The following is a 27,837-nucleotide window of genomic DNA, read 5'->3' as shown; positions in this document are numbered from 1 at the left end:
TAGAGCACTTTTGAGAGAATTCTGTTTATACTATTACCTAAATATTGGCTTTGCACAAGGTGTAACCTAGCCACGCTTCTGAGAATATTATTCACATATCACTTTGGCTGACATCTAGGTGTGAACCTCTAGTCACTCACATGTTCTGTGTTGTGGTGCAATCAGATTTGGAATTGCTCCTGCAGTAAAAGACTGCTTTATGGGAAAAGGGCGGGGTAGAGGAGAGGGCATTTAAAAAAGATGCTGACTCCAACATAAACTTCAAAGATTCAGACTCTAACTCACATTTGATGTCTGTAAATAGACTATATGAAGGGGAGATTGAGGCCCCTGAAATTGTCAACTGTCAAGCAGACAGTCAAGCTGTGCGAGGAAAAGAAACTCTGCAAGACTTCTGCCTGTGACCATAACTGGGGGCCAAGACATGTCAGTATACCAGCTGGATGAGAGGACATCACTCAGGGACTTTAGGACCACCTGCCATTGGAGTCTGGAACACTAGTGTCTGCCTGTTGCCTAGACCAGTGTGCCTTGTGTGGAAGATAAAAGCACTGGAGAGAGTGAGATCCAGTGGGGGATCTTGATGATTGGATCCTGGCACCGATGTGTGAGCATGCAGCTGCTGCACCAATCGGTGAATTGCCTGTGTGGAAGAAAAGGTCAACCCCCGTATGCCAGATGAGGGCTGCTTTGAATTGAGCCTTGAATGTTGCTGCACTGATCGGGTTATCGCCCATGTGCAGGTTGCAAGTTGGCAATCCCGTATGCCAGGTGGGGCCACCGTGAAGAGTCCTGCTGTGCCGATCGGGCCACTGCCCCTGTGCAGAGGTACGTCAGTGACCCCGTATGCCGGCTGGGCCACCATGACAAGGCAAGGAATGTGGCCTGATCGAGACAGTTGTCGTGAGGAGGAGGCCGCCATAGTGACCCGAGCTAGCCCAAGTCCCTGACTGAGGACCAGCACCAGGAGCATTGCAACACCTCCCCTCCCACTTGTGTGGAGGATCCCAAGATATTTAATATCATCTGAGGAGCATCGATAACCCTCCAGCCACTGCCTCTGCAGGACTGCGGATGAGGAACTCAAGGACACTCGACCGCTGACCGTGTGCAAGGAACTTACCGAAGACAGCCGCTGCAGGTTAAGCGCCTGCAAAGGGGGTGTACTCGGAGACTCTTGCTGCTCAGATCCTGCGGGTGGGGGTAGACTGATTTAAAGGTCAGACGGTCCCGGGGCAACTTGCCTGCCATTTAGTGCTGCGATGCTGGAACAAGTTTGACTTTAATAACGAGTAAGAGTTGTACTGCTGAGACTTGGACTACAAGTGGGGTTTAAGCTGAATGTCACCTATAATGAATGGGGAATAACCACAACCACTAGCGAGAGAGGAGGGGACCCAGGGACCCATCTATAAAACATTAGTTACCTCAATAGTAAAATGTATAGGTAGTGCAATTTGTGGCTATTAAACATTGAAATGCCAATGCTTACTAAATATTGAAAATCCAATATTGATCACAAACATCATTAGTTTTTAATATTATCCATCATTCTTACTTATAACATATAATTCCCAGTAAGGTGGATTTTCTGTAAAACATTTTGACAATGAAAAAGGCAGTTCCTTAGGGTATATGTTTTATCAGTCCATCTATGATTGTCCAATCCTTATGACATCCCAAGGTTATGTCATGATGCAGGTCTTTCTGTGGTATGGTTTATCACAGTGGCGTCTCACATGTAAGAATGGTAGTGAGGCGGGATGTAAAAACAAGTTATAAAGAAATAAAAATATTACACTTACCTTTAATCCTGGCATAACGTCTTCCTTGCTCCGGTCTTCTGTTCTTCAGGCAGACAGGCTCCAACGTGGGACCAGGAAGCTGCAGTAACCAATCCTGGTGCTGCTTTCATGCAGTATTAAAGCAGCACCAGGATTTGTGGGAGCAGCCTCTCTTGCTGCTCCCTAGGGAACTGGAGCCCTATGCTGTCTCTAACCCAGCTGTCTAAAACAGCTGAGTAAGAGATATTTAAACTGAGCATATCTGGCTGGCAATCAGTAGACAGCCGGCCAAAAAGACATGCACACTTTAAACCTAAGTGCTGTGCCTGCCCATCACTGCTTTCTGCTCCTGCCTGACTATCAGCAGCAGAAAGCCTCGTCCCGTCCTGACGCTTGGGGTGGGGTTTTGAAAAATAAAACGGTAATTCAACACGTTTCTCCCCTCCTTATTTTTGGCTGGCAAACCTAGAACTTTCTCAAAGCTCAGTTACTGAGACATATTATAATGGATATTTTTAGATTTTTTTGCATTAGTTCCATTGTTCTCTTGTATGAAGTGCCACACTATTAGTGAAAGAACACAGCAGTCGTGTGAAAAACACGGCATGCGTGCTCCTTATCAGTACATTTACTTTAGTGGAAGCAAGCTAATTATCACTGTAGCCTTATGCAGTGAACTTAGATTCACAATTATAACATATTATCATTATTATGAAATAATAATCCTGCCTGTGAGAGCATATGGGCAGATCATTTGTCACATAAACCAAAAGAGACTCTGCTTCATGATGATCTGTAAAGCTTGAATGTGTGATTTCAACAAATGCAGCCCATTCCCGGCATCCCCATATACACGCACCGAAAAATGTTGGGTAGGAGATAGTTTATGGTAATATTAGCATGGCTGTGGTCAACCCAGTTCATTTATCAGTGAGGTGGGGCACCGCTTATCAAAGTTATATTTTGTTAACATCCATCTCCACTTGTACCACTGTTCAAAATGTTTCCATAAGAAACAACGATGGACAATGCATTGAGTCATCATAGTATCTTACGGTGGAGCTTAATGAGCGTTGGAATGGAGATAATGATAACCAATTCACAAATAGACAAGTCAGAGTACCGAGACACACCATGTGACCTCCAACTGAACAGTTAACGGCATTGATGCAACCAATGGCATCTACAAGAATTAAATGGAATTGGCTGCATAATTTCCCAGTGGTATAAATCATGCAGGTGCTATATCCTGAAAGTCATAGGATATTGATTGGGGGAGGGAGGAAATTGAGAGGGTACGCAGGCAGTTTCTCTCAAATTTAGCTAGTCTCTTGGTGCTGGGTTTTAGATCATTTGTAGATTTTAAAACTTAATTTAAATCAGGGCCCATGTACACAGACTTACATTAGCGCAAATGGGATACTAGACATGCTTTTTTTAATTCAAAATGGATGCAAAAGCTTTATACTCGATGTGCTGTAAAGCCAGCCCCTCCAAGGCAGCTGAGCCAACTGAAAGATACAGTGTTCCAGTACATGGACCAAGCTCCAAGACCTTGTTTTAGGCTCTTCCGGCAAATTAAAAACTGCACATTACAGAAACCTTTAAGTCAAGTCAAGTCAAGTCAATCAAGCTTTATTCGGTGCATAGAATAGAACCATAAAAGCATTCTAATAAACAAAAGTAACATTCCTAGTAATCATTAAAATTGTACTCAAATGATTTTTCTTACGTACAGACATTCCATCTACAATTTCTATGCAAGTTACTATTCCTATATCGATCAAAATTTCTATCTCATAACAGAGAAACTATTACTAATACAAGGACATTTGATCATTACTAAATTAAGAAATAAAAATAAATCATAAAATAAACATATAGAAACATTTTAATCCATACAAATATTAAAAAATAAATAAATAAATAAATCATTTCCCTATTAAAAACTCCATTTATAAAAACTAAGGGGTCTATTAGGATGGCGGATGGATGGCTGCCGCCGGCAACCGCCGGACCAGCGACGGACATCTGCTCGCGATCGCAACCCTGAAAACCGCCGGTCCCATTAGCATGGTGGTGACGACTGCGACGGCGAGAATTTCTGCCCGCCACTTTTCCGCCGGTACCAGTCGGCACGCATGCCTGTTGGGCGGAACTGGACTGCTACTATGATGCCGGTGCAGGGCCAGGTTCCGCTGGCATGATTATGATGCTGGCAGTAGCCAGCCCTTCCGTGGCGGTGGAACCGCCATGAAAAGGCTTGCGGAGAATGTCTCCGGGGGCCCATTGCGGGCCCCCAATGTGTTGGGGGGGTGTGGGTGCACTGGGGGGGTACCAATGGTACCCCCTACATGTCCCTGTACCAGGTGGCAGGCACTGTGCAGTGCCTGCCACGCAGTGCAGTGACATGCATGCCATGCTCCTTTTCACACCGCGGCGGTGCTGCTGGCAGCAGCAACCGCCACAATATTAATCGCCATATTCCTACCGCCACGGTCGGATTTCGACGGCGGAGCATCCTAATTGGACTGGCGGTTATGCCGCGGTCCTTGCGGGTGGTCTTTTCCCACTACCATGGCGGTCGGGGATAATTTACGACCGCCATCCTAATATGCCCCCAAGACTCAGGGTCTGGAGTCAGTGCATGTTGCATTTTTCTTGTTCATTTGGATTATGTAAACAAAGGTGCTTTTTCATATAGTGCAAAGAGTGCAAAGAAATGGCTAATATCAGGATGAGAATTAATAGTCCTTCAAGCTTTCAAACGTCATATTTTTCATACGTTAAGGCTTCTAAATGGGAGTTGTCCTTTCTTCTCCTGATTGCCATTTTATAAAAACAATGACTGCATTCCTAATTTTATCGTTTTCCAAACTATAATACAATTAAAAGCATGTTTATAATAATATAGCTTATTATCTAAAAACATTGTTTTTGACACAAATTACCGAATGTCCCGATAAAAACTACAAAAAAGTATGAAGTGCAGTGTGGACTGAGGGGACTTACCGTCACAAGGACAATTTGGAAGGTTATGACTCCACTTTCCCACTCTAGGGAAAGCTATTAAATAGTGTAAGGAGCCCAACCTTAGCCTAGTTAGATCAAATCTATGCTGGGTGTTTCTTACCGAATTAAGTATGGTTGAATGCCTGTCAATATTGGGCGCTCACAGTAACAGTTGACACTCTGTTTTAAATTAGCTTCATCAACTCTTGCACGTTCCCTAGATGTAACTAGCCTTGTCTTTAAGTCTCTTTTACTATAATCCTGAATGGACAATGGCTCATGAAAATCAGGGTCCACGTTACAATCTTTTGAAAAGATGATAAATATATTCTAACCAGGGGATATTCCTACTATGGTAAAGGGCAAGGCAATCCAAAAATATGTCCTTAGTAAACTTAGTCTTGTCTTTCGTCCAGATTCCATGCCACAAAGTAAGTGCTGCTGTGCTTATAAAATCGCTAATATATGGTGCGCACAGCTCATTGTGGACGATGTATGAGGCAGTGGAGCTTGGGACTGCCAACACCCTTTTTAAGAATTTGTTATCCTGGGTTTGTAACAGTGTTGTGTTAGCCTTTCCCCATATAGCTACCCCCTAGCATGTGCCTGTTATGCACTTACTCCCATAGAGGGCAAGGATTTCCCGTACTGGTTTGTTACCTATTTTTGAAGAAAATCTAAAGATTCCCTCACAAGATCGCAAAAATTTCAAGTTACATAAGTCAATATATGCACCCCAAGTACCATTTCTATTAAAAATAATTCCCAAGTAAGTGAAGGATGTGACTCTGTTAATTTGTGCATCTCTACTTTTCCCGCAAGTCATGACAAAAATTTTGCTAAGATTAAACTGTAAATCTTTTTCAGTCAAAAATAACGTGAATTTTTCTATTAAACATTGTAGACCGTTCGCAGTCCTCGACAACAGGACTGCAATGTCTGCATATAGGAGTACTGGGATGGCACGTGTACCGACTCTAGGGGCATCAACACTTAGGTTTTGTAGGAATGGATCAACATTGTTAATATATAAGGAGAATAAAAGGGGCGCTAAAACACATCCTTGTCGTATCCCCCGAGTGGCCCTGAAATCGGAGGTACATTCACCTTTTGCACCAAACCGTACGTGGTCCTTCCAGTGTTTGCCATAATTAGGCATGGTTAACTAGGTTGAAAGCACTGGTAAGGTCGACAAAGCAGAGGTGTAGCTTACCTTCCTTAGCTAGGGTGTATTTCCCTATTAATAGCTCAAGGCTTACACATTGTTCCACCGTCCCAAAACCCCTTCTAAATCCGTTCTGAGCATCAGTTAGGATATTATTCTCGGTAACTCAGCTTTCCAGTCTTCCCAACAAGATTCTGCCCCTAAATTTGGATGTAGAATCAAGAAGGGATATGGGGCGTTAGCACTTAGCCTTCCCTCTGTCGCCTTTTTTAAAAATGGGTACTATTATGCTTTCTACCCACGTTGCTGGTAACACTCCTCCTATGGTGACATTAAAAACACTCAATAAAATCGATGACCAAAAAACAATATTATGTTTAAAAATATCAATAGGTACCACGTCTGGCCTTGCAGCTTTACCATTTGCACTTTTATTTAGTGCGTTTTTAATTTCGTCCAGAGTGATTGGTGGTATATTAACAGTTTCCACTAAAATACAATTACTGTTACTGCTTTTCATGACAATCATGGCATCCGGATTAAAAATACGCACAAAGTGCATTATCCATTCATTCGGTGTTACTTGGGTATCTATTTTTGCTGCTGTTATATCCTTAAAAAAAGGGTGGTCTACCGTTTTCCAGAATATGACTGGGTCACGTGTCTCGGCAGCTTGAATTAGTTTCTCCCAAGCCTTCTCTCGGATTTCTATTTTCCTCTAATTCAGGGTATGTTTATAATTTTTCCTTAAATAGCTAATCCTTTCACAATCCCTGGGTCTAGCTTTTAGGGCTGTTTTTATCTCCCTATTTATCTTTGAACACTCCTGATTGAACCATCTGGGATTGTGGTCTTTATTTTTCGTTTTTTTCGATTTTAAATCACCAGCGATTTCGTGATATTGTAAAAAGCACTTACAACATCTGGGTTTAAAGAGGAACTATCCAGACAGGTATTGATATATTTTTGTTTTTTCCCTATTAGGTTTTCTATAAATGTGTTAGGGTTTACACTGAACCATTTAATAGAAACTCCATTACTACCTTGTGTTTCAAAATCTGAATCAGCTGCCTTCCCCCTTTCATGCCGTTGTAGGCTTAGCTTCAGGGTCATGATTAGCGGGTGATGGTCGCTAAACAGGCTTGCATGAATGTAAAACTTTTCCACTAGGCCCTTGCAATTCCCTGATACAATAATGTGGTTGATAAACGAGGAAAATCTCGTCCCTACATATGTTTGAGTGATTATCTCTCCATCATGTTCACCCAGCTCCATGATTTCTAGGTTATATTTATAAATAGTAGAGTTGATTACTTCCCTGTAGGTATTATGTGGAAAGTGAAGGATTGGGTCACCAAATTGGTCGCAGTATCCACAATGTTCTCCAGCTAAAATTTACACTTTTCACAATTAAAATCACCAGCCCAAATGAGTAAATAATCATCCCCCACCCCCTTTAAAAAATCATCTAATTCTTCTTCTAAAGTCTTAATTACCCTATGTCTTGTATTATCAAAGATATTGTTATAAAAATGTATTAAGATAATAGGCTGTTTCTCTTCGGAACAAAAATATAAAAACTGATAGAACTGTGACGAGGTATACACTTTCCCTAATGTTAGTGGTGAGGTTACTAAAATTAAGGCAGCTAAGCCTCCTTCGGCTCTCCCCACCCTAGACGGAGTGGCTTGTGTAGAAATCATTTTTAATCCATTAATAAAGAAAGGTTCAGTGTGCCAGGTTTCCTGCACCAAACTATGGGGCAATCCTGTATAATTTTTAGCCATTCCCCATCTTTTAACTTTTTTATTACCCCTGCAAAATTTCAGGACATGTTTAAAAGCCCCTGTGGTGGTAGGCCAGTGGCAACTTTTTTTGTGTTACAGGTGGGAATGTAGTCCTTAATACAGACTAATTCTCAACCAGCATCCTCCCTCTGTCAATCGGTTTCATTACACTTCCTAGGGGAGCATACCTGTTATGTACGGGATTGATCGAAAATGGATCGTAACTGTGAGGTGTGTTCACTTTACTATATATGAACTCATTTATAGGCCTATAAAAATATCCAAGTGGGACAGCAATTATGGACTCATCCTGTTGGAAAAAAGGCTCAGTGAATTTGTTTAAAAGTTTTTCCATCAGGGACCCCACCAACTCCCTGCTTCGGAAATTCACAACGACACAGTCTCCCTGGCATGATTTTGTAGTACTGCCCACCCAGTTCACTCTTCTTATCATAATAATGTTCTGCTGTAATAAATTAATACCAAAATTAGTCTTTGAAGAAAACCAGTGCACAACCTGGTTTTTCAAAGTCTTCCATGACTCCGTATTGTTACCCACAATTTTCGGGACATTTTTCAGGACGATGAAGTAAGGAGTTGTCTGGGGTGGTAGATGGAGTGAGAACTCGCTAAAGTTTGTGGATCGTGAAATCCGGCTCACTTTATTCTCTTGATTAGCATCACCAGTCCTTAAGGTATTAATGTTACTAACTTCGGTAGCCCTGGATTCTGCCACAGATTGTGTGTTAGGGCGATCCTTTGATGTTAATGTCGGCTTCGAATGGATTTTGCCAATGGTGACTGGGAAACTTAGTCCCTCCTTTAGCCTCTCAACTAATTTGCTTGCAGAGGTTGCCTTGTGCATGGGTTTTAATGGTAATAGTTCTGCGACCAATTCTATGAAAAAGGTAACATCCTTTTGCACTAGTTTGATTTCCGACATCAGGCGTCGCTCAATGTTATCGATTTTGCCATGCAGTTTTTTAAAAAGCGATTCAAAGTTTTGCACATTTTGCACATGGTTCATAGTATCACAAGCCCCCGGGCCTTTTGCCACCCCTGGTTTTTTTTTTTCCTTTCTTTGGCTTAGCTTTATCATCCACTGTCTGTTTTACTAAAGGTGCGGTAGTTGTCTGTGATTGCTGTTTCGACTTTTTGGCTGGTGGGGAAACCATGTCTGAATATTAGATAGTACCAATATATCCAGAGGGGTCGTTAAGATACAGGGGTTAGCCATTGTCGGAACATTAACCACTTTATTAGTGCAGGGACTTATTGCCTCAGTAACAGATTCCTTTTCAGTCCCAGTTCTCACTAATACTACTGATTCTGGCCCGCACTCGGATCCAGTCTCTTTTAGTGCAGCATCCAGTGCCGTTTTTGTGGCCGCCAATTGCTCCTCGACTTATGTAAACCCCATAGCATTTTTCAAATATTTAGTGATGGGTGCGTTTTTCGTAGGCAACTTCCCATTATCCCACGATTAGGTTTGTTCACAAAGGGTAAAGGGAATGAATGGGAATAAATATTTTTTCCTTACCAGTACTTAGCCACTCCCGTAGAACCAAGAGGTGTGCCCAGCTCAGCCTTGTCCTGCCGCGGACGGGCGCAGACAGGCCTGCCCATGGGCCAAGCGTGGCACGGGCACGCCCGCGTGCGACCCGCGCTGCTGGAGCCCTGGCTGTTTTTGAAGCACCTCCCTGCTGCAGGCAAAGTACGACGGCGGCATCCTCGCCGCAAAGCAGGCTGGAGGTTGTCGTTCCTACCTCTCCGCAGGCCCAGTGGCTGTAGTGGCGGGCTAGTGAGCACACAGGCTCCCCAACGGTCAGGAAACAGCAGCAGCAGCAAACAGGTACGGGTACTTAATCCTTTTCTCCCTGCCTGCAGCTATGCTGTAATATTTCTATGTGCGAGGTAGATACATAAATAATAGCTGTAGTGTAAATACATCTAGCTTGTTTGAGAAGGGGGTATATTGCCTGCCCTGATCTCCATGGTCCCTGGAAACATTATTTGCAGAGATTCATGCAAAGAATTAGGAAAGTGAATGTACCTTGGTATATCTGTAAAGGGTCTGCAGGGTAGACTACAAACCTTAGATTATCCAACCAATTTCATCCAAGTGTAGGTCTGTTCATGATCCAGCAGGTTGAGCTCATTTGCTCAGACTGATCAAAGATTCATAAAATTTAAATGATAAACTGTTTCACAGTGATTCTGACAACCTTATGACAATATTAAATGACCTCTTTATATTTTAAGATATTTTTACTGCTCCCATTTAGTAATTAATTAGTGTTGGGCATACCTCTTCCCCGCTGTACTGCTTCAAACAGTTCAGAAAATGAAAGGTATTTGAAAGCCAGAAGGAGAGTATTTCGAAGTCTTCAGCGTTGTCCTGAATGGAAACAGTAAAGATAAGGAAAAAATGTAAACCCAACGAAACTATCTAATATCTATTAAACACTTGCCATAAAAAAGTATATGCTTTGCTCCCATCAAAGTTATTTCGAAACACTTTTTCTAATTCAAATTTGGGTTGTAGTAAATCAGAGGTGCACAATGAAACCTGGAAAAACACTCAAATGCATTATACTTTGCTTACCACTTATTACTACTTCCATGCTGCTTGGGATGCTTTGTAGCATGCATTTGTAATAATAATGTGCAGGTCACTGGCTTTACAGTTTGTAATAATCCATTTCAATTGCGCAGGCTATAAATAAACTTTATTATAACTAAAATGAGAAAGAGCAAAAGACAGCGAAAAAGAGAAGATGAAAGAAAGGTCGCACACCATAATGACTTGTGTTGATTCTCCTCCAGCCCGTCTCCCCTTTATTTAGAGACATGGGAACTCCTACTAGAAGCTCAACCCCTGTAAGTAACCTCTATGCTAAAAGTATTTGCTGTTGCGGAGCTGTGGAAAGAGGCTCTGCGCAGGTTGTGTGTGAACACCAGTGTGCAGGCTGTGTGCGGAGGGCAGTTGTCAGACTCAGCATGACATCAACACATGCAACAGTGTTGCACGTGACGCAGTCTAAATTAATTGTGGCTTACTAAGGCCTGATAATTCAAATGTGAGATACAAAATAAAAGCCCCATTTCTTTTTTGCCTGAAGTTTAAATAAGTAATATTTAAACTGGTTTGTATTTTCGATAAATTGTGCCTAAAATGTAAATTTCTATTGACACCCGGTAGAAAGGTTATCAATCAATCAATCAATTAAAACTTTATTCGGATACAAATTTTGTGTCCATAAAAGTATACAAAGGTTAAAAACAAGTCTTTAAAATCTTAAGAATTACTATAGATCATAAAAAGGTTCTTATGTATAGAATGTAAATACAACAAATATATAACACATTATTTCTTTCAGTTTAAATCACAATTACAATCTGGCGATTTATGATAGGTCATAGTTTGCACGATATTTAACACAAGCTTTTAAAAAAACAGGCTGTTGGAAAAATGCTGTACTCAGTGTCCAAACATTGTAAGGCAAGAAGGGCCGGGCGACACTGGCGTAAGCCTATGAACTTTAATAAAGGTAAAATCCACTTTTGGCGTGGGAATTCATAGTGACTACAAAAAAAGACTACGTGCAATAGCAATTGTTCTGATTGCCCATCACAAGGACAAGGAGTTAGTTTACTAGACCAATCTTTTGTCTTCGGGAAAGTTATCAACCGATGGAAAGTATTAAACCGGAATCGTGTTAGAAGATATTTTTCATAATGATTAGCACTGGATAGTAAATACGGCTGGATCCCAAAAGAGACTTGTACCGCGGCAAGATGGAGATTTGTAGGCTTTGAAATCTCAGTTGTTAGACGGAGCTCACGTAAGTGAGATAAGCACGCGGTTTTCAACTTTTTGCGTGGAATATCAACTGTGGTCTCAGGGAGCGTGAAAAGAGATTCCAGGTTTACATCTCTCAGGAATTTATGGACATATAACAGCCACGGGATATTTTTCCAACCTTCCAGAGTAAGACAGTCAGAAATAAGCAGACGAGTCATTTTACATTCTATAGTAACCCAGAGTCGATGCCATAAAAGAATTGGTTGGATTGCAATAAGATCAGAGATATAATCCTCCCCCAACTCCATATGGCAACCGTAAGTTGGCGAACTATTGGGAGCGGCCAAAAGGTACCGAAAGAAAGCATTTTCTGCTTTTTGGATACTTTCCGTGTTGACATAACCCCAGACCCCAGCCTCATACATTGCCACTGGACGGCACTTAGCCCTATAGATCTGAATCAACTCCCGGGAGGGGCGCTGGCCTAGTTTTTGCGCAAATGTGACCAAAGCTGTTGTAGTTCTAAGGAGCCCCATCTTTCTGGCCAAGAGGGTAGGACCCCAACTAGAGGTATTGTCTATCAGAATACCTAAGTAGGGGTATGAAGTTGCGGTCTCCAGAATGGTATTATTTATCTGGATACCGCCGGAATGTTTAAGGCGTTTCCCCAGGTGCATGGCAAACGTTTTCTTTATGTTTACTTTTAGATCAAGGCCTGCCATGAACTCACAGTATCTATCAAGGAGAAGTTGGAGTTGGCGTGGGGTCCTGGCCATGATCACCGCGTCGTCCGCGTAGAGCAACGCGGGTATTGGACGATGATCAATCATTTATTTATTTATTTATTTATTTTTTAGCATTTCTTAAAGCGCGAACAAATGCCCGCAGACGTCTCGGCGCTGTACTATTGTGAACTCTCCTATGCTTGGCTTCTGGCTCTTAGAGGTTAAACAACCATGTTTTCAGCTTCTTTCTGAATGACAGGAGATTTGGGCTGGATCTGATGGATTGAGGAAGTGTGTTCCATAGTTTTGGGGTGGCAACCAGGAAACGTCTCCCCAGTTGACTAGTCTAGTCCGGGGTACCACCAGATCGTTCAGCTTGGCTGAACGGAGTGGTCGAGGAGGAATATAAGGAATAAGGTGGTCTCTCAGGAATTGAGGGGCTTGTTGGTGTAGCGATTTATAAACAATACACAATGTTTTGAATTTGATTCTATTCCTGATAGGGAGCCAATGAAAGCTTCTCAAGGTATCAGTTATAGGTTTAAATTTGGGGATATCCGAGAGAAGTCTGGCCGCTGCGTTCTGTACTGTCTGCATTTTCTTGATGACCCTGATTTGGGCATTGGCAAACAGGCCATTGCAGTAATCTAATGCAGACAGGACTAGGGCACTAACTAATGTCTTGCCTACACTTTTGGGGAGAAATGGGAGGATCTTTTTTACCAGGCGTAATTTGTAAAACGCTGTGGAGGCCGTCTGGTAGGCATGAGCCATAAAGTTCAAGTTCTCGTCAAAAATGACGCCTAAGTTTCTCACCTTCGTGGTTGGTTTGGGCAAGGCTCCAAAGGATGACGGCCACCATACGGAGGACCAGTTAGGGCTAAGATGACCAAAGGTTAACACCTCGGTTTTATCGGAGTTCAGTTTTAAACAGTTTGCTGACATCCACTGTCCGATGGCCAGCATGTTATGTTATGTTAAATGGGACTTTTATAGCGCAACGGCTACTCCAAAGGAGTGTCCCGGCGCTTTTGTGCTCCAGACCAAAGAAAGAGCTGGAAAACATAATAGTAAAAAGAGCAGGGGCCTAAAGAGGGGGCAGATTATCCAGTGAACAGCCAGGTTTTTAAGTCTTTTCTGAAGGCAAGCAGGTTAGCGGTGTTTCGCAAGGACACCGGTAAGGAATTCCATAGCTGCGGAGCAAGAAAGCTAAAGGACCGGCCGCCTAGCCGAGCCCTTTTGATGCGTGGCACCCGAGCCAAAGCCAAAGCTTCTGACCTGAGGGATCGTACAGGTCGATAGAAGTCCAGCCTCCTCTGAAGATATTTGGCACCATTGCCATGCAAGGCCTTATGGGCGAGAGTCATGGCCTTGAAAAGTATCCTCTTCCGCACCGGAAGCCAGTGAAGGGATACGAGGAGATTGGAGGCACTGGTGCGGCGGTGCAGGCCAAAAATTGCACGAGCAGCAGCGTTCTGAGTAACCTGCAAACGCTGGAGGAGGTATTCAGGCAGACCCAGATATAGGACATTTGCATAGTCCAATCTGGACCCTATGAGTGCCTGAACAGTGATCCTCCGATGTTCCTCCGAGAGAAGGGGAAAGAACTTGCGCAACATTCTGAGTATCCCAAAGCATGTTCCCGTAAGAGTGGAAACCTGGGATTTGAGCGAGAGCTCGTTGTCAATTTTAACCCCCAGGTTCTTAGCCCACTTAGAGGACTGAGTGGGAGGGAACATGTCAGCAGGCCACCATCCCTGCCAATCTGGTTCTGATGGGCATCCGAAGAATAGTATTTCGGATTTGTCCGAGTTGCATTTGAGGCTGTTGTGTGAAAACCAGCTAAAGACAGCCCCAAGGCACTCGCAGATCCTTTCTCCATCGAACTCTTCGCTCTTACGACAGGTGAATAGAAGCTGGGTGTCGTCAGCATAAGAGACGATCCGGGCCCCGTAGGACTCCGCCAGTGTCGCCAGAGGGGTCATAAGTATGTTAAATAGAGTGGGGCTCAGTACAGAGCCCTGAGGCACTCCGACTCCCAATGGCGGCATCTCGGCGGACCCGGGTGGGACCCAGACCGTCTGCCGGCGGTTGGCCAGAAAGGAACGAAACCAGTTGAACACCGTCCCCCCTAGACCGATGTTATGAAGTCTAGTGAGGAGATCCTCGTGGGGGACGGTGTCAAACGCCGCCGACAGGTCTAACATGACTAACATCACCCTGCCTCCTGTGTCCAGCACCTCCTTCACGATCTCCGAGACTTCCAGGAGCGCCGTCTCGGTGCTTAAGTTGGAACGAAAGCCCGATTGGGATTCATGAAGTAACTCATTAGACTCCAGGAAGTTAGAAAGCACGCTGTGCACGTGTTTCTCCAGGATCTTGGTCAGTGCTGGAAGGTACGAGATTGGCCTATAATTAGAAGGCGCCTCTGGATCAAGATTGGGCTTCTTGATCAGGGGGATGACCATGGCTTGCTTCCAGGCCTGGGGCAGAAAACCCTGACTCAGGGATAAATTGAGGATAGGATTAGCTATGGGATTAATGACATCTGCCATTTTCGCTAAGAATTTTGCTGGACACGGATCTAATGGTGAGCCTGATTTAAGGTTCCTCATCAAGGCTAAGGATGCGGCAACCGGAAGGGGAGGAAAGTCTAGCAAAGCTGGGCCAGGAGGAGACAGGAAGACTGTCTCCGTCTGCATCGTAGATAAATCATCTAACGCTCTCGACGGGAAAGAATCCTGAATTAGCCTGATTTTGGTGGTGAAGAAATTGGCAATAGTGTTAGCCCAGGTCTCCACCGGGGCACCCTGAGTAGAGGTTGTCCGGGGGCTGGTAAATTCACGTACAATTGAAAAAATCTCCTTACAGGAGTTAGCTGCGTCTTCAATCCTTTTAGCGAAGTAACATTTCTTGCCCTGTAAGATAAGATCGTGGTAGGACTTCATCATGATTTTATAGCGTTGTTTGGCTTCAGGCTCATACTGGACTCTCCACGCCCGCTCAGCAGCTTTACATTGCCTACGAGCGTGGGCTAAATCCTCCGTAAACCAGGGGGCCGAGACCCGCCGGGCAGCAGATCTGGGTGGCTGTGAGGGAGCGAGCTCATTTAGTCTGACAAGAAGCCAGGATTGTCGGCTCTCCAGATCTTTCTCCAGGTCGCCAGTACAGGAAACAGGGTGATCTGCCAGGGCATGCGTTAGCATGTCTGGGGTCACCCGGTGGAATGCCCTATAGCTGCTGCCCTGCTGCCTCATGACACTGGCCGGAGAGGTCACAGTAGAAGGTATTTCAAAGTGGGCAAGATAATGATCAGACCAGACGACTGGCAGAAGAGTTACAGCCATGATAGGTGTGGTGGAAAACACCTGATCGAGTGTGTGGCCTTTGTTGTGGGTCGGACCAGAAAGATAGGGGGAAAGGCCTAGAGTGGATGCAATATCCAGCAATTTGATGGCGTCCTGGTCATTATGGTCGTCCATATGGAAATTAAAATCTCCCGCCAGTAGGCACAGCTCCGATCTAAGGACAAGGATCGACATGGCCTGCTGGAGATCATCAAGAAAGGATCCCACTGGGCCCGGAGGTCTGTAAACAATCAGACCCTTCAGCGCTTGTTGCGGCGATAGGGAGATGGTAAAGGCTAAGGAGTCCGCCCCTGCGATGGTGTGAGTATGCGTGACCGTGCACGGAAAAGATTTTTTAACAACCAAGGCAACTCCTCCTCCCCTACCCTTGTCTCTGTCCTGTCGATGGATGGTATAGTCCGTGGGGATGGCTGCCACAATGTCCGGGTGGGAGGAATCATTCAGCCATGTTTCAGTAAGCATCAGACAGGTAGGACTGGTCGTTGAGAGGAGATCAAAAATCTCTTGAGTGTGTCGATGCAACGACCTCGTATTGAGGAGTAAACAAAGGTGTTTTATGCTACACTCCTTAGCAGGGATAGGGGAAGGGAAGGAGCGAACAGGGTGCCAATGGCAGGCAGGGCACGTATGTTTACCCTTATATCGGCCAGGAAAAACCGTGTAACACGACGCATTCCAGTTACGCAAAGAGTATAGCTCCTGAGCGGAGTAGGAGAGCATAGGGGCCAGAGGTACCAGCCACGCCAGACGCTTCCGGGACGCTGACGGGCGCAGACGGGCAGGACTCTAGCACGACTCCGGCGCAGGTCCGGCGCATCCGCTGGTCGCGTCCGCTGCGCGGAGCCGTAAGTGCCTGTTTTTATAGTCCTTGTCTATGGCCTCCCCAACCCAGCCCAAACGAAGATGGCCGCCAAAACCGGCGTCCAGCCCTCGGCATCAACACTCAGCCGAGGGTGGGACCGGAGCTGCAGGGAGGGGGGAAAAAAGAGTTTTTAAGCGCTGCTGAGCGCTGGGGGGTCTCTACACACTGCTGCAGGCTAGAAAATACAATTAGCAAGCACAGGTGAAAAAACGAGTAAAATCACGAAAATTAGTTTAAAATTGAAAGAAAAGCAGGAGACCTCCCGGCTTCCGCCTCAGGAGGGGAAAGGTGTGTGCAGAGTCTGATATTCTGCAGGTCCTGGCTTCCTATCAACATCGCAGCCTCTAAACCATTTGTGTATAGATTAAAAAGAAAGGGTACCAGTACACATCCCTGTCTGACACCCTTAAGTACTGGGAATGATGTTGTAACTTCCCCCCCCAGACCATACCGTACTTTCGCTGAGGCCCCTGTATAGAGATTCCGAATAAAGCTCACCAAGGGGGGATCGACCCCCATAGCCAGAAGGAGTTTCCATAGTTTACTATGGGAAACACAATCAAAGGCCGCCGAAAGATCGACGTAGGCTAAATGCAACCTCCCCTTTTTCGCCCATACGTATTTACCTATCAATAAAGAAAGGTTTAATGCCTGCTCCACCGTCCCAAGTCCCTCTCGAAAGCCATACTGGAGGTCAGAAATCACCTGATTGCTTTCAGCCCAATCCTGGAGTCTTTTAAGAAGTAGCCGACCCATCACCTTGCCAGTAGAGTCCAAGAGGGAGATGGGACGGTAACAGGCAGGGCTATTACGGTCGCCCTTCTTAAAAATAGGAAGAAGAATGGAAGTTGTCCAGGACTCTGGTGGGCCGATTTTAGTGGCTGCTTCGAAGACCTTAGTAAGAATAGGTGACCATAATTCTAAGTTGTTTTTGAATAGGTCCACGGGAACCCCATCAGGGCCTGGGGCTTTACCACATTTAGAAGCCTGCAATGCCATAAGTACCTCGTCATGGTCAAAATAAAGGTTAAAATTAGGGGAGAGGGATGGTCTACTATGGTTTTGGGTAGTCAACATCCCTAAACTATCGTAGGGGGGCTCTGACAAAGAATCCTCCGAAATACCAAAAATCCTTGAGAAATGACCAACCCAAGCTGCCTCACCCACTGCTACCTCGATCCTTGGGATCTCTTGTTGGTCGGTTAGAAAAGGTGTTCTTACTATTTTCCAGAAGGTGGCCGAATCCTTAAAAGAACAACTCTGATGTAACATGGCCCATAGTTCCTTCTTAATATCCACCTTACAAGATTTAAGTGCTTGCTTATAGCATTTTCTTAATCTTATCACTTCCACTTTATCCCTTACGGTATTAGTCAAAGCTTTCTTTAATGTGAGGTAGGCGCGCCTTGTTGCGGGATTAAACCATCCCTTTTTTGTTTGGTTAACGCCCGTGGTTTTACGGAACAGCTCGCTCTTTATTTTTTGATGTAATAACAGAAAAGCTAGCCAGTACCTGATCAAGGAGAGATTGTGAGTTTAAGCACGTTTCGATATGTGGGAGTATACGACTCAGCACTGCTGAGGTAATCTTTTCAGCATCAACTTTATTCCATTTAACTGCATACCCGTTCAGTTTATTTACCCCTAAGGTTTCTTGTGTTAAGAGAGTTTGCTTGCTGGACGATTCTGGCATATCCGGAATAGTGATCACGAGAGTATTAGGAAAGTGATCACTACTAGGATCGGTAACTGTTCGAAAGCTACGTAGATGGTCTTTGGAAATTTGTGAAACCAAAACATAGTCAATCAGACTAGATAATCCCCTGCCATTGAACGTGGGAGTGAAAGAAACTGGGGGAGAAACAAGATCGTTAGCAAAACCGAGATCTAAATTAAATATTATCTCGGTCAGAAAATTCCCAAGTTTGGTATGAGGGAAATGCGTTACGTTATAACCCAGGTTGTCCGCAATACCACAGATGTTTAAAACACCTCCCTTACAGAGATTGAGAGTGAAGTCTCCACCCCAGACTATGGTAATACTAGTATTAGAATGTTTGAGTCGTTCCTCTGATAAGAGTCGGTAAATATTTTCCAGGACTGGGAGTATATCCTTTGGAGTCAAATTGTTATAAAAGTTAACTATGTAGAACAGCTGTGTTTTACTAGGTGTTATCTTAAGGATCTGGGAGTAGGGGTTGCTATTAATGATTTTGGAATCTATGTTTAAGAGTTCATTTGAGAGATAAATTGCCAGGCCACCTTTCGCTCTCCCACATGATGAAGGTTGGGCAAATGAGTTAAAGGTTTTATATCCTTGCAGATGAATGGGAGCTGTTAACCACGTTTCTTGCAAACAAATTATGTTATGCTCCCTAATAATAGAGAGCCATGATAGATGTCCTGCCTTAGAGCGCAAACCTGCGACGTTCCAGAATATAAATTTGAGAGAAAGGTCAGGATTAACCAAACCCCCCCAGATAGGGTATCGTCGCCTAGAAGTTTGGTTTTGGGGGAAAGGGCAGGATTAACCGAACCCCCCCCGAATAAAGTATCGCCGCCTGAGGGTTTAGTCATATCCCTTGGAGAGCCTAGATCTAATTGAATGTTCAATATACCCTGTGGTGTGGGTTGATGGTCCTCCATAGGCCTACTGAAAGGAAAACGTTGGGGTACTTGGTTTTCTTTTTCGGGAAGTGGACAGGTCGGACAAAGTGAGGACTGCGAACATTGGACCAGTCAGTCGTTTGTGTCCAGACCTGATGAATAGTCGGATCTATAGGGAACTTGGAAAGGTTTAGGGCCATAGAATGGATTATAGCCGTTAAAGAGATTGCTGTTAAACAAACAGTTATTACGGCGAGACATAGAACGCTCATTAAGGTAACTAGTTGAAGGTCCCAGATTAGGTGTAAATTCTACTGCAGATCTCGGGTAGAAAAATAGCAAATCACGTGTCATGATACCCCCTGACCCAATTTCCTGAAATTCATCTAGGATGTGTCTTACAGTCCTACGGTCTGAGAAATTTATAATAATAATGTCTCCGGATAGGTTTTTCGTTCGACAGTCCAGCCAAGGCAGTCGCCTGACATGTATGATTTCACCATTCAAATACAGAGGGAGCGGCCGATTTTGACAGAGCCAAAAAAGGACTTTGTTTTTTAGTTGGTAAAAATGTTCCATCTTGCCTTCCTCTAAGGGAGGAACACCTGTCAGAATGACTACATACGGAGCCACTTCCGGGGGGAGGTCAACTAACCTAGTCCTAGACTCTCTCCTTACATCAAGTTTTGAATGGTTACCTTGAACAAGGGCCGGTCTTAAGTTTATAGAATTCCCACCCACCTGTGTGTTGTTTACCCTGGATTCAAAAGGTGGACGTGATATACAAGACACATTTAACTGGGAAGATTTTGGGTTAGAAGGTTTGGTGTTTTTTACCTCTCCCTTTTGAGGAGGGAGGAATCGATTATTATTTGTGACACAGCTTTTTTCCACGGAGGGAACGGGAAGCTTTGATGGAACAGATGTCAGAGATGGTAATGACCCTTTCTTCAAGATGACAGGTGGAGGGGTCGGTATTGCCGTTACCAGGGGTACAGATGATGGAACACTGTTAAGTTGGGCCTTATTTGCTACTATGTTCTCCCTAACTAGCTCTTCTAGGGACCCTAATTGGAGAGTGATAGTATTCGATCTCTCTATTACTGGGAGAATAAAAGATCGTACTATTTGCTCGATAGACCCAGTGATATTAGTAATGGGGATGTCCTTAGATGAAATGGTTTGAGGGATAAGCGAGGGAGATGTCATGTGCAATTGCGGGGTAGATAGTACGGGAATGTTAACAGGGTCGGGATTTTGGTTTGGGATTTGCATAAGCCTACTTGATTTACCCCTTGGCATTCTACCTCCCAACTTTCTCCTTCTTTTTGTTGGCGGGGGACCTTGGGGAGGATCAGGGTTGTGCTTCCGGGTATGTTTCTTTTTTGGGGGAATCTCTACCACAAGTGACGAGGTGGACGCCCGGGACTTAACGGGTGAAACGAGGTCACGGGGAGAGGTAGAGATAATGTCACTTAATTCGTTAATAGAGTCAGCAATATGGTCAGTAATAAAATCTATCAGATTGGAGCCGTCCCGGAGAAGCAATGGAGTGCTTTCACTGCTAGACAGTTCACAAGCAGTTGGAATTATATGTGACCCATCATGGACCGACGTGCTTGGTTGTGGAGACATACGCATGTTCTTAATATGCTCAATCGAGCGGCGTCTGTCAGCTCGCCGCATGGCAAGAGAGTCCTCCAAATCTGGGTCCGGAATTGTCCTAATAACAAAATGATCCAAAGTTCCATTGATGGTCTTTTTTACCAAGGGGGTTTTACCCGTTGCAGGCATGAATCGTGGTATTTAGGAAAATGACTAACAGACCGGGATGGGAAATGTAAAAAGTGACTCAAAATGCCTTAGAGGAGATATAACAGGATAAAACAATAGGACTGGGACAAAACATTATGTAGGAACTCCTAACAGAAGTAAGGGGGAGGTGAAATCTTCATAGCTGTTAGCAGCATTTCTCTGTCAAGTATTAAGCAGGACTTTCCCATATGAAACAAAGGGAGGAAAGGCAAATCTCGGGCTCCAGCCACTTGAGTAGGTTTCTTGAAAGTCTTGCAGTAAAGATATCAAGACTGGGTGGGCGAAACATGGGCCACAGGAAAGATGCGCTGCAATTTTACCCGAAGTTGCTACCCTTGTTTTTCCCAGGAGCCTGAGCGGAGGGGGGGAGGGGTGCGGGGAAGACAGTGGGCAGATCCCTGGAAGTACTAGTTGAGGGTGGAGGGGAGATATGGCATCAGTGGATGGGGTAAGCGACTCCAATGATCTAGAACTCTCCACCCCCCTTTTAAACACCTGAACAATGAAGAAGAGCTGAACAAGAAGAAAACAAGTTACTTGCCTGTAACTAGTTATCCAGTATTGGTATCTTTTATAGATTCACATGCCTGAATCATTCCCCGTCGCCGAGGCGGGAGTCCCACGGTAAATACAAAAGTAGTGCCAAACTATAATAGTAGTAGTAGGCCCCAAAGAAAAAGCCTGAGGCCTAGATCTTAGCAGCTTATCTACCTCATTATGCCAAAAGAACCAAAAAATTGGTACCAACCAATCAGCTATCAGCACCCTCTAGAACACTCTCAGCAGAGCCAGTTCTCCTCAGATTTTCCTTAGCGCAAGTGGGAAGTAAGTGTCCCAAAACATAGAGAACTGACTCTACGGGGAGGAGGGTGGGTGCATGTGAATCTATGAAAGATACCAATACTGGATAACTGTAGTTACAGGTAAGTAACTTGTTTTCTTATCCAGTATTGGGGTAGTTTTCATAGATTCACATGCCTGAATCAGAGTAGCAAGCAGTATACCAAGTATACAGTCCTTTGCGGATGGTGGGAGACTACTGCTGATAAAATCCCAATTGCATCCACAGCTTGTTAATAAAAGGTATATTAAACCAAACTTTAGAATTAAAAAAACATGTAACATACACAGGGAAATGAAACATGCAGCGTAATAACATTCTATGTCAGACATGCCATCATTGCATAAAATGTCAGCATTATGAAAAAATGCAAGCCATAGATAGCATTTAAAAGACAGAAAAGGTACTTGAAACTGACCTCAAACAAAAAGATGACGTAGGACAGCTTGTTCAACTGCTGCATCGTCCTGATGTGTAGATTGAAGTCAGTAATGTCTCGTGAACGTGTGGACATTCTTCCATGTCGCAGCACGACTGATGTTCCTGTGGAGTGGGCCTTGGCTTTCCTTAGCAATGGCCTGTTAGCCTTGCCATGGCAGAAATGGATTGTAGATGCTATCCATCTGGCAATTGTGGCTTTTGTGACTGCTGTTCCCAGAGCAGTTTGGCCGTAAGCCACGAACAACTGGTCGGATTTTCTAATGCTCTTTGTTTTTTGAAGGTAGAATTTTAAACATCTTTTAATATCAAGAGAATATAAGGCTCTTTCCACTGGTGTAAACGGATTTGGAAAGAAAGTCCTTAATTTTACTGGTTCATTGAGGTGAAACTGTGACGGTACTTTAGGTATGAATGTAGGATTATTCCGGAGGGTCACGTAGTCCTGAGTGAAATGTAGAAATGGTTCCTTTATAGTGAAGGCCTGAATTTCACTCACTCTTCTAGTGGATGTCGGAGCCAGAAGTAAGGCAACCTTCCAGGTGAGGAAATTGAGTTCGGCCTTGTGGATCAAATGGGTGTTTCATTAGTTGCGTTAAGACAGTGTTAGGTTCCCACTCCGGTGGAGGAAGCCTTACTGGAGGAAACGCTCGAAAAAGTCCTTTCATGAATTGTTTGATCAAAGAGGATGAACATAAAGAAGGAAGTTGAGCACCCTTTCTGAATCTGGAAAGTGCGGCTAAATGGACTTTGACTGATGACAAAGTGAACCCAGACCTTGCCTGATGTAACAAATAAGGAAGAATCTGTTCCGCAGGAGCTTCCACCGGTTGAACGTTATTAGCCTCGCACCAACAGCAAAAATGCTTCCATTTTAGACGGTAAGTCTTAAATGTGCTGTGAGCTCGCGATTTTGTCAATATGTCACGACAGTCCTGAGGGATGGTAAGGTCCTTGAATTCTAAGAAATCAGGAGCCATGCGTGTAAATGTAGAGACTGAGGGTCCGGGTGAAGCACCTAATCTTTGTTCCTCGACAACATTGTGGGTGTCGGAATAAGATGGATCGGCTGGTCCTGGGATAATAACAGAAGCTCTTGGAACCAGTACTGGCGAGGCCACCGGGGTGCAATCAGGATGAGACGGCAGCCCTCCAATTTCATCTTGCGTATTACTCTCGGGATTAGAGGTATTCGGGGAAAAGCGTAAGCACAAATCCATGACGATCGCATGGACAGGGCATTCCCACATGATCCATGTTGAGGGTATCTGCTGGCGTAATATCTGCATTTTTTGTTGTCCTTCGTTGTGAACAAATCCAGTGCCGGCTAGCCCCAAACTCAGAACACCCTGTGCACTTGATTCTGCTCTAGCTCCCACTCGTGGCAATCCGATTGGGACCTGCTGAGCGTGTCCGCCAGGGTATTTTGGAGACCCCTGACATGTTCTGCTCTGAGGGTTATGTTGTGGAGTGTGACCCATTCCCTCAACTCCTGAGCCTCTCTTGAAAAAGTTGCCGATCTTGTCCCTCAATGGTGGTTTACGTAAAACATGCTGGTGGTATTGTTGGTCAGAACTAGTACTGATGAACCTGCAATCCTTGGAAGGAAAGCTTGCAGGGACAGGAAAATTGCTCGCAATTCCAGGCTGTTGATATGTTGTTTTTTGTACTCTGGAGACCACTTTCGTTGTATCTGTAAATCTTGGAGATGACCTCCCCATCCTTCCATGGATGCATCCATTCTGAGAACAAAATCTGGAATATCATGTATGAAAGTGAGTCCTTCTGCTAAGTTGGGCATCTGTGACCACCAATGCAGAGCGTTTTTCATGTGTGGTGTGACTCTGAGGATGTCGTCAAAGGAACCCACGGCCTGTTGCCACTGAAGGTGTAGCTCCTCCTGTAGAGGTCTCATTCGGAGTCTTGCCAAAGGGATGAGATTTATTGCCGAAGAGCACATCCCCAGGAGTGAAGCAAACATGCGGATAGAAACTGACTTTCTTCTGGAAATCAGAATTGCCAGCTTTTGAAGACAAACCTGTCGTTGATGAGATAAGAATGCCCTGCACTGGACCGTATCCAGCAGAGCTCCAAGAAATGGAAGGACCTGCATTGGGCGTAACTGAGATTTGCTCCTGTTCACAGTTAGCCCCAGAGAGTTGAAAAGATGAAGAGACGTAATGGCCATCTTGACTGCTCGTCCGAAGGACCTTTGATTAACCAATCGTCCAAATACGGGAATACTTGGATTCCCCGGGATCTTAACGCTGCTGCTACAGAAGCTAGGCACTTTGTGAAGATCCTTGGAGCCGATTTTAGTCCAAACAGGAGCACTTTGAACTGATAATGGGCGCCAGCCACAGTGAAGCGAAGATATTTGCGATGTTTGGGATGTATTGGGATGTGGAAGTAAGCGTCTTCCATATCCAGAGAAGCCATAAAATCTTCCTCGTTGAGACAACCTAGAATCTCTGTAAATGTGACCATGCAAAATCCTTGTTTTTTGAGGAATCTGTTCAGGTTGCTAAGGTCTAGAATCGCGCGCCATTCCCCTGATTTCTTTTTGATCAGAAAAAATCAGGAATAGAAACCTGTCTGTTTCTGATGTGATGGAACCTTATCTATTGCATTCTTGAGGAGCATTGTTAAAGCTTCTTTGAATAATAAGTGAAGACGAGGGGGAGGGGGTCCCTTGGGCGGAGTGGTGGGTGGCTTGGTGACAAATTCTAGGGTATGACCGTTGTTCACCAGGTCTAGAACCCATTGATCTGAGGTAATTTCTTGCCACTGGTCCACAAATGCTGAAATTTTCGCGCCCACGGGAAGGGGAATAGGTGTGGTAGGTGCCCTGCGGAGATCACTGCTTTCTGTTGGCGTCCCGTCCTTGATTTTGAGATCGTCTTCGACCGCCCTGCCGAGAGAAACCAGACGTGTTGGATTGCCTGTATGAGGATTGGTAATTTTGTCTATATTGGTGCTGGTATTGTCTGTTCTGCTGGTTTTGGTATCCTCCTGTAGAGGAAAACCCACGCCCCCTTGCGCCTCTGAAGGTTCTGCGTTTGTACTGCAATGAACCCAATGATCTTGCCGTATCTGTATCAGTTTTTATTGCCTGGAGGGCTTAATCGATGTGTTTTCCTAACAACGATTCGCCATCATAGGCCATGTCCAATATTTTTGTCTGGACTTCGGGTCTGAAAGTGGAGGCCTTAAGCCAACCCTGGTTTCTGAGTACTGCCGCACCAGCCAGCAGGCGAAAATTTGTATTGACAACGTCTAGTGCGCAATCTATTATTTCAGATGCAGTGCCCTCTCCCTCTAATAGAACTTTTCTTGCTTCCTGTCTCTTGTCTTCCGGAATGAGCTCAATAAGTCCAGCCATCTCCGACCACATTTGGCGGTCATAACGTCCTATTATTGCTAGGGAGTCAGCTGCTCTGATGGAGGCAGCTGCCATTGTCGAAAACTTCTTGCCGATCAAATCAAGACGACGCCCTTCCTTGTCCGGCGGTGTAGTAATCGGTGTTGCCGGGTTCTTAGATCTTTGCTGGGCTGCCTGGGAAATTACCGAATCTGGTCGAGGATGGTCAATGAGACAGGATGGACTATTGGCCGGAACACGATATTTCTTATCTATCCGTGAAAGCACTGCTGGTACAGATGCAGGAGTTTTCATAATTTTGATCACTTTTTTCCAGATGTAATCAATTGGGACAGCCCTCGAAATCTTTCTGGATTCCTCTTTAAAATCATGTAGGAAGCATTCAGTTTGTACAACCGCGACAGGCAATTAAAATCTAGCAGCAGCTCGCTGCATTAGATTATGAAATCCCCCTATATCCTCTGGGGGCGAATCAGATGGTAGATGAGTCGGTGGTGAAGGATAATATAAGAATCCCAAGGATCTGTCGGAATGGTCTCTGTAAATTCACCCTCTTCAACTTCCTCTTCGGAGGACGTGTCCTGACCCTGATGAGGGTCTTGAGGAGGGTCTGGAAGCTGAGGTGTTGGAACAGGAGCGTCAGGTGATGGCAAAGGATCCGGAACCGGCACAGGTGGTGGTGGAATTTGTGGAATGACTTGCTGTGGGGGAAAGCGCTGTCTATAATCTGCTAGCATGGCTTGCAGGTCTTGTATTAGAGTTGGAGGCAGATGGCTCATCTCACTCTGGCGAGGTTGTCTATGGTAAACTCTATGATGCGGGACGACAATGTCCTCTTGATAATATTGTTCTTGGTAATCCTCCTCCTCTTCATCATCATCATCCTGACATTTGATGTGTAGCTCCGAAGGATGATGAGCTATTCCAAAAGGCCCTTCATCCTCTTTGTCCTCGTAATCATCATCCTCTTCCTGCACATATGTTTCCAGGAGATGTGAGGAAGCAAGTGGTGAAATATTGCTATATTCATGTCTTTGAAATGATTTGAGCTGAAAACTCCTAGATGAAACAGGTGTTGAATGAGTTGGAGCCATAGGCAATGCAGGTGCCGCAGATGGAACAGGTAAATCCCCAGTCGATGGAATTGTCGTCGACGGGCTCTCCGTCGATGGATTCATCATCGACGGGCACTTTGTCATCGTCGTCGACAGGATCATTGTCAACAGGATCACTGTCGTCGGGCTCGATGTCGACGGGACCTTCGTAGACGGAACGGTCGTCGATGGGGTAGTAACCGGCTGCGTCTTAGTCGACGATACTACTCTCGTCGATGGTGGAGGCTTCGTCGACGGCAACGTCGTCGATATGGACTTCGATGCTGACTTTGTCGACAAGGTCTTCGTCGACGAATCCTCGACGTCGGGTTTCTTTGACAGGATAGTAATCCTCGTCGACAGTATAGGAGAGGTGATAGACGTCATCGAGACAGTTTCTGTCGACGAAAGAGCAGAAGAAGTGACAGAAATCGTCGACGAAGGAGGGAAAGCCAGAGATTTTGAAAGGCTTTTACTCACAGTTTTTGTTGACGTCTTTTTAGAGTCCTTGAGAGCAGAGTCCTGAGGAGAGTGCGCTGACCCAGAGGAGATGGGAGGAGTCCTCTGAGAAGGGCTAGAAGTAGAGTGGAAAGATTTATGGTGTTTTTCCCCTCGCTTGAAGAGCTGTCGTGAGACCTAGCTCTCTTGCTGGAAGTTGAGGCTCTATCATCCTCTTCAGCCGAAGAGGATTTAAGCCATAACCGCACTCTCGCCTCCCTATCCCTAAGAGTCTTAGTAGGGAAGGTCCGGCAAATTTTGCAATCTTTTGCCTCATGTTTAGGGTAGAGGCAGTAGATGCAGTCCATATGCTGATCATCAACATGGACTCTCTTGGCGCAGGTTCTGCAGGACTTGAACAAGGTTTTCTTGTCAGACATCATAGAATAAAGAAGAAAAAACTGAGTGGCACTCAGGGAGACTCCCTTCCACAAGACGTGCGGTGAAAATCTGAGGAGAACTGGCTCTGCTGAGAGTGTTCTAGAGGGTGCTGATAGCTGATTGGTTGGTATCAATTTTTTGGTTCTTAAGGCATAATAAGGTAGATAGGCTGCTAAGATCTAGGCCTTAGGCCTTTTCTTTGTGGCCTACTACTACTATTATAGTTTGGCACTACTTTTGTATTTACCGTGGGACTCCCGCCTCGGCGACGGG

The 27,837-nt window shown here is 44.8% G+C and overlaps 1 protein-coding gene across 2 annotated transcripts in view; it reads right to left on the bottom strand.

Annotated features, from left to right (window-relative positions):
• Positions 1-27,837, bottom strand: part of MYO5C (myosin VC) — a 1,024,918-nt gene that overhangs the window by 134,921 nt on the left and 862,160 nt on the right. For both annotated transcript variants that reach the window (XM_085644174.1, XM_085644175.1), the window contains exon 36: positions 10,057-10,146. In XM_085644174.1, the coding sequence (XP_085500300.1) occupies positions 10,057-10,146 (90 nt within the window). The remainder of the gene's footprint in view (positions 1-10,056; positions 10,147-27,837) is intronic.

Source organism: Triturus cristatus, chromosome 3_1, assembly GCF_964204655.1.
Source record: "Triturus cristatus chromosome 3_1, aTriCri1.1, whole genome shotgun sequence".
Classification (NCBI taxonomy): domain Eukaryota; kingdom Metazoa; phylum Chordata; class Amphibia; order Caudata; family Salamandridae; genus Triturus; species Triturus cristatus.
Note: the sequence above shows the minus strand (reverse complement) of the source record. Positions and strands in the feature narration are given on the sequence as shown.